We start from the raw sequence: 7,538 nt of genomic DNA, 5'->3' as shown, positions 1-7,538 counted from the left end.
TTAATGTACATGAATTGACCGTGGCCATTTGAATATGTTATTGTGGGAAATTTCCTGGAACGACATTGAAAAGCTTTGAAATCATCATGTTATTGTGGGTTTTATTTATTTAATTTGGAATCATCGATCGTTGGTGTTGCAAGATAAATTAATTTTCTCAATGAGAAAATTTAAAATCAATACTAATTGTTTTGTCATGATCGAGTCCATAACAAACACTTTATTTTATATACTAAATGGCCAATAATGACATTTAATCTAGTCCACATGAGAAATCCAAGGTACCATTAATTTTTTAAATGGTCACAGTACAAATTTAAATTTAATAATAATAATCATCTTTAATTATATGAGGTGAAAGGAAATTTATTTTAATATAATTTATTATTGTCAAACAAATTTGAGAAACAATAATAATGTTATTATTGGTACACAAAATTGATATTGCATTTACAGAGTGCAGAAAATATTCTTTTTATAAAACTTTCTAATTAAATTTTAAAAATTATAAAAAATTCCGCGATGTTAAATTGATTGATAATGGTCGAAGCAAGAAAGCGGCAAATTAAACCGCACGTGAGGAACATGTGCCTTCCAGCAACCGGAGGACGGCGCACTATAAGATAGGGAGGGAGCAGCCCATGGCTGGCCAAGTAAAATCTCCGGGCGGCTTTTACACATTAACCATTTCACATTTCACTTCTTCCTTTGTTGACTACCGGAACAAGTCGCCGATTTATCGGCCATTGTGTCTGCACGTTTCCGGGTAACTGCTAAACGGTATTTAAAAATTCAGCAATATCACCGATTCACGCGTTTCTTCTATCCTCCTGCAAATTAGCTTGCACTTTCCTAGACGCAATTAATCTCTCTCTCTCTCTCTCTCTATCTCCCTCCCGATATATATAGATATTTCTATACATATATCAATACAAATTTGTATGTAATCAACACTTGATTGGACTACAGCGAAGAAATGAGTGAACGATGGAGATTCAAACGGTTCAAGCTTCAGATGGCGACGGCGTTGGCTGTTTTTCTGATAATTCATCAGAGCTTGAGCTTCTGTTGGTGTCTCAATAGCGAAGGTATGACGAGATTATACGCTTGGAAGGTCTATTCTGCTCTTGCAATGTGGTCGGTTTTAGGCTGAGAACCTGAATGTGCAGGGATGGCGCTGTTGAAGTTTCGGGAAAGAGTGGTGAGAGATCCATTTGGAGCTCTATTGAACTGGAATGTTCATGGAGGAGATGTCGATCCCTGTTCTTGGTTCGGAGTTGAGTGCTCCGATGGAAAAGTAATTATCTTGTGAGTCGTTCTTTCGGTGGAATTTTGAACTTATCCATTCGCCAGGAAACGTATCAATACATAAATGTGGTTACATGTGTATATTTTTATATTGATTTGTTAAAGTACATACCCTGTGAAATTTGAATCTTCCGGTTTGTTGATTGGATCTGTTATTTATTTCATTTGAAAATTTGAATCAATCAATTTATAAACCTTTTTTTTTGGAGGTGGGGGATTAGTATGCTGCTATCTCTGTATTAGTACTGTTAATTGTTCTTTCAATGATGCAAATTTCATAAGTCTACCGACTTAAGCAAGGTTCATTCATATAAATGTTTCCATTTGAACGGAAGTTTTAACAATAGTAGACATGCATAATTTCCATTGGACATGAACGTTTATTTTCCCGTTCACCTTTGGTCGACTAGTCCAGCCCACAAATTTCGAGTTTCCATTCTCCTTTGGGGGAAAATCCAGCTGCCTTAGGTTACATTCTCTTAATGATGAGACTTGGTCCGTGTCCTGTTCAGTTACCAATCATAAAAGAATTGATTTCTGTTATCTAGATTCAGTAGCTGATTTTGGAAAACACGATTACTGAAACAGGAAACAGGCAGAGGCAAAGCCTCCCTGCCCCATTTCATAAAAATCTGTGTGAATTTGTTGCATGTCAAAGGATGGAAAACTGATGTTATATAGTTGCAGCAACCTTTCAGTCCTATTGTGGGACTTGATATCGTTGGTCCAGTAAATACAAGCTACCCGTCTTTTTTCAGAAATTAACTTCGAGAAAATCTCTTGAATTAAGTTCTTCATAGCTGCTGAACTCTAGCAGCTTGTAGTCCGTTTGGTTCGTCACCTGACTCACCACCTTTTTTTTGGTCTGATTCATTGCAACAGCATGACTTGGCTTCACTTCTTTCTGGCTAGCTAGATGTCAATGAATAACTCGGCATCCTGCTTTCCAGAGCTCCCACACCGTCCTCAAGGGTTAGATATAGTTCTTAAGCTCTAAGAAAAATATTCCTAACAGCAGCTTTCAAAAATTCTAGCAATCCAGATAATAATGATTTTGTCAACAACCTCATCCGCTGATTCTTTCTGTATTCTGAAAAAAACATATCGAATTCAGTTCGTTTTGTTTTTCCTCTTGCCACATAAATTGCAGATAGCTAGGGTTACACTTTGTCTTGATAGGCCTGTTCATAAGGTAAGTGGCATGTCCTTGTGCTTTGACTACCATGAAATTAATCACCTGAGCTGGAGTTCTATATTGTCACAGCATTTTAAATGAAACAACCTTATCTCTAGTTGCTTGTGAGGATGAATATTTATTGAACTAATATGGTTACAAATAATTTTATGGCATGTATGATGATGGTATGATTAAACGAAACCTGGCATCGACGCTTGATTATCTAATTAAAATAGTATTTTATGGTGGGCTTCTTGCATCAACCTTTCAGCTATATTTATTCAAATTGCAGGAACTTGAAAGACCTTTGCCTTGAAGGGAAATTAGCACCTGAGCTTGGGAAGCTGACATACATGCGATCTATGTAAGCATACATAGCTCCAGTTTATGTCCCAGATATTTCATTAACCCTAGGTTCTCATGCATTTCGCCTACTCACTGCAGTAATTTACGCAACAACTCCTTTTGTGGAAATATTCCTGCGGAGGTTGCAGAATTGAAGGAGCTGGAGGTATTGGATTTAGGATACAATAACTTCAGTGGGCCAATTCCATCCAATCTTGGCAATAACTTGTCATTAGCCATTCTGTAAGTGGAACGTTAAAAATTTTTGGATCTAGTTTTCGTTATGCTACCTAAGCTTGAGTTAACTTCTGGTTATTATTGCAGTTTACTGGATAACAACAAGTTTCTTGATAGCATACCTCATGAACTTTTTGAACTTACGACACTTTCTAAACTTCAAGTAGATGAGAACCAGCTAAATAATGGTGCTCTAGGGGCTAGTTGTGACAGCAGATCTAATGCTTGGTAAGTCTGTTCAAAATTCAAGCTCTTTTGGTGCATAGGGGAATTTGTTAGTGCATTGGTCATACGATATCCTTATCATATTAGTTATTTGGGATCTAAAGCCACTATTCGAATAGACCTAAAGGGAGACAAGATCTGGAGATCACGTAAAAAATAAGGTGACATATTTGGCATACTAAACCTTCTATATGACCAGGTCATTTATTTCAACCCAGAACAAGTCCTGCAAACCCAGTCAGAGCTTAAAAGAATGGTATGAACATCTGGCATTATTATTAGGGGTTTGCTGACGGTTCTCCACAGTTTACATGAATTGTAAAATCACAGAAAAAATGCATGAGTTGTGGATTCATAATTTTAATTTTGATTTCCAAAAGCTCAATGGAAAAAGTAGGTCGGCAAAACTGATAAAAACAAGGGTTCTACGACTTGGATGTTTCCTTGTCTTTGATCATAAAATGGTATCTCCCGACATATGTAATTGCTCTAAATGAATAATAGAAAAGTAAATGATCTTTTTGTTGTTCTTCATGATAGTTTCTTCAACTCTCAGGTTCACTGTACGAGATGGAAACGTAGCTCAACGGAGGCTGCTGGAGGTGTTAAATGCTCCCAATCCAGCAGAAGATAAAGAGTCATCACAATTGCCTTCTCCATCTTCATCACCATCATCTTCTTTGTCCTCGTTGCCTTCACCAACAATATCACAATTACCATCGACACTTTCACCTTCACTCTCACCATTAGTTTCACCACTCTCATCTTCTTCATTTCCCCCATTAGCATCTATATCACTACCACCAGAATCTCCAAATCTTTCCCCATCAGATTCTTCTGCCCCTTCTCCCTCACCTGTGCCACCACCAACTTCAGTTCCATTAGCTATTCCAAGTTCCCCTAGTCAATCTGAATCACCGGTGCATCATCCTGCTCGCTTGCCTTCTCCTGCTTCAGCCCCTAGCAAAATGGTACAAAAGACTTCCAAGTTGAAGCATCATAGAATTCTGTTGTGGTCTGGAGTGACAGGCGGTTCTTTGTTCATCTTCTTTTCAATTCTTGGCATTTTTTTCTGTCGAAGCACTAAGGTGGTTGCTGTCAAACCTTGGAAGACAGGATTAAGTGGGCAGCTGCAGAAAGCATTTGTAACAGGTCTCTCTTTCCTCAAAATAGTAACAAACTTCTTCTTGAAAATGTTTATTGCATATCATACCATAGGGAAGTCCAGTTCTTAAAACTGGGGGCAGATAAACTGCAAGAATACCATGCATAGCAGACATGGAATGGGTAGGGCATAGTTTCCTCTGGCTCATATCCTATAGTGTTTGTTCCTGTTAACTCATGATAGTCCTCTAGTGTTGCATTTTGGAGGATGAATGTTATTGCTTTGCTTGTGATATCTATATTCTATGATATGTTACTTCTTTCTTGATCCTCTTGGAATGAAATGCTTGTGCTAATTTCTCTCTTTAAAACCGGCATGAACAAATAGTTCCATCTTTGCTGTTTTCAAGTACTCATTTTGATACTACGTCAACAAATCTGTTAATATGTATTCATGTTTGTGAGTTGAATTCCAGGTGTACCAAACCTCCAGAGATCAGAACTAGAAACAGCTTGTGAAGATTTTAGTAATATAATCGGTTCTCTATCAGATGGGACAGTGTACAAAGGGACCCTTTCAAGTGGAGTTGAAATAGCAGTAACATCCACAGCAGTTAGGTCTGCTGAAGACTGGTCAAAGAATTTGGAAGCTCAGTTCAGAAAGAAGGTAAGACAATGACAACTTTCATGAAAAATTTGTAGCTTTTCCTTGTGCAATCACTCATTGTTACCCTTCACTTATTTTTTTAGATTGACGCACTATCTAAAGTGAACCACAAGAACTTTGTGAACCTTATTGGCTATTGTGAGGAGAAGGAGCCTTTCACCAGGATGATGGTTTTTGAGTATGCTCCAAATGGAACACTGTTCGAGCATCTACACAGTGAGTTCCAAGCTCAAACATACTAGTAATTTTATGATTAGTTGCCAGTTAGTTGAAATGAAATTATGGGTCTTTATAAACCTGAATTGATTAGTCATGCAGGCATACGTTCTCAGGGCTTACTCTTGTCAGTATGCCTATGAGGCTTAGACCCATTTTTTGTGACATGTCTAAGGGATGTGATCCCTGCAGGTTTGCTTCATGTATAGGGCCCTAGCCATCCATTCACTCAACAATTAAGTTTCATATGTGATTTTTAGGCAGAGTAACAGAGATTTTATTTTACTCAGCTTGATCTAAAATCCACAGGCCTGACTTTTTACTTCATGTTTCACTGCCTCAGAACAATGGATTTCATTTGTTTTAAATGAGACCGTGCAGTTGCTCTTCTGTCATAAATCTCACGGGGTCTTACATTGTCAATAGCAAATTTGTGGATCAACTTGTTCGTTAATGTGAACAGTGTTCTCACCTCTGTTTTGGAAGTTCGTTTCTGGTATGAGATCTGGACAATTTTTCCGTAGTGTTCTATCTGTGGTTGGAAGGCCATTTGTGGTATGAAATGAACATGCTAGGTGGCTCTTGTTGCGTTCGGATGTTCTCAAACATGAAATCGTTTACAGCATCCCCTTGCCACTTCATCTTTGAATTCTGTGATATGGCGTGATCGTATTACCCATAGTGGGATATATTCATCTACACATCCTTCATGATTTGCGCTTTTCAATTTCTGGTTTTTATTGATGTTATAGTTCTGAGACCCCTCTACTTGTAAAGCTAAATTAATAACCCTATGGTATTGTTGAAATTTTCTGGTGCCCTGCAGTAAAAGAAGCTGAGCACTTGGATTGGGGAATGCGATTGCGAATAGCCATGGGCATGGCATACTGCCTTGAGCATCTGCACCAGCTCTCCCCACCCATAGCCCACGGAAACTTGCATTCTTCTTCTGTATATCTAACAGAAGACTATGCAGCAAAAATATCAGACTTCAGATTCTGGAACGAGATAACTGCAACAAAGATGGGTTCATCTGCCACAGAGCTCTTGGCGACAGCAAGTACAGATACAGAGAGCAATGTGTATAGCTTTGGAGTAATTTTGTTTGAAATGGTAACAGGTAGGCTTCCATACTCGGTAGATAATGGCTCTCCAGTGGACTGGGCGTCTCACTACTTGAAGGCTGGACAACCCCTGAAACACATGATCGACCCTACTTTAAAATCTTTTAAAGAGGAAGAGGTTAAGAAGCTCTCTGAAGTGATAAAGGACTGTGTCAATCCTGATCCCAACAGCAGACCAACAATGAAAGAGGTCACAGCTAGGTTGAAGGAGATCACAGCCATCGGGCCTGATGGAGCAACGCCAAAACTGTCGCCTCTCTGGTGGGCTGAACTTGAGATTTTGACTACAGAAGCAAGTTAAGGTGAAATCAAGCTGCAAAGTACAAAGCCATTCTCTTCCTCCTTTAATTTCTTTCTCTAATCTGTTTCCAATTGTCTCTTTAACAGTTTTTCAAAGTGTTAAGCAAAACTGTTGAGCTGTAAATTTGTTCTCTTGTTTCTGCTTCCTGTTTGGTAAATGGTTGTGTCCGCTGTAGGGCATAGAAGTACACCTGTATATATGGAGAAGGAAAGTCTCGTTGGATCTTATTTGCTCTGTTTTTACCATCCAAAATAAAGTTGGGCTTTCGTTATCTACAAATATTCTTATCTCATCAATACAATATACGAGCTTTTCAACTTTACCTAATATATATACAAAATAAAATGGGTAAATTATATGAAACCCTCTTGCACTTAGGGTCATGTGCAACTTATTCCCTATGTTTTTGATTGCATCAAATAACTCCCTTACACTTTTAAAATATTACAATCAATCACAATTTGTTATTATTTTACATAATTTTATGCAATCTATCGGTTGATTAATACAAAATTTTATAATTTTTTGATATATTAAAATTCTATATTTTGTATGTAAATTATTGTATAAAATTGTGTAAAATAATAACAAATTGTGATTAATTGTAATATTTTGAAAATATAAAGAAATTATTTGATGTAATTAAAAGTAAAAGGGGTTTTATATTCCGTGAACTTTTAAAAGTTTTATCACCATATGAACAATAAATTTACAAAAATAGATTTATCAAATGACACTTTGTGTTTGTTCTCAAATCAAACCATATATTTAGTTTTTATTTTTTCAACTGAAAACGAAAATTAAACACAAATTTGAAAATTTAAACTGAAAACA

General features: G+C 37.2%; 1 protein-coding gene across 2 annotated transcripts; it reads left to right on the top strand.

Annotated features, from left to right (window-relative positions):
* Window positions 1-617: 617 nt before the first annotated feature.
* LOC127814061 (probable inactive receptor-like protein kinase At3g56050) lies at window positions 618-7,012 on the top strand. 2 transcript variants are annotated; one of them, XM_052355293.1, is made up of 10 exons: window positions 618-766; window positions 970-1,088; window positions 1,170-1,308; window positions 2,778-2,849; window positions 2,930-3,073; window positions 3,155-3,295; window positions 3,849-4,444; window positions 4,873-5,063; window positions 5,147-5,279; window positions 6,106-7,012. In XM_052355293.1, the coding sequence occupies exons 1-10, from the start codon at window positions 642-644 to the stop codon at window positions 6,702-6,704; spliced, it is 2,259 nt and encodes a 752-aa protein (XP_052211253.1). In that variant the 5' UTR covers window positions 618-641; the 3' UTR covers window positions 6,705-7,012. The 2 variants fall into 2 exon arrangements, with proteins under 2 accessions (XP_052211253.1, XP_052211261.1); XM_052355301.1 differs by having other exon boundaries at window positions 652-780; window positions 6,106-7,011.
* Window positions 7,013-7,538: the final 526 nt, after the last annotated feature.

The sequence above is a fragment of the Diospyros lotus genome, chromosome 1 (genome assembly GCF_014633365.1).
Source record: "Diospyros lotus cultivar Yz01 chromosome 1, ASM1463336v1, whole genome shotgun sequence".
NCBI classification, from domain to species: domain Eukaryota; kingdom Viridiplantae; phylum Streptophyta; class Magnoliopsida; order Ericales; family Ebenaceae; genus Diospyros; species Diospyros lotus.
Note: the sequence above shows the minus strand (reverse complement) of the source record. Positions and strands in the feature narration are given on the sequence as shown.

What these genes read in the sequence shown, in the direction of transcription:
- LOC127814061 (XM_052355293.1), top strand. Translation starts at nt 642, where the DNA reads ATGGCTGGCCAAGTAAAATCTCCGGGCGGCTTTTACACATTAACCATT. An exon ending in CTGACATACATGCGATCTAT is followed by an intron (nt 2,850 to 2,929) that starts GTAAGCATACAT and finishes TACTCACTGCAG; the next exon opens with TAATTTACGCAACAACTCCT. An exon ending in AAGCTCAGTTCAGAAAGAAG is followed by an intron (nt 5,064 to 5,146) that starts GTAAGACAATGA and finishes TTATTTTTTTAG; the next exon opens with ATTGACGCACTATCTAAAGT.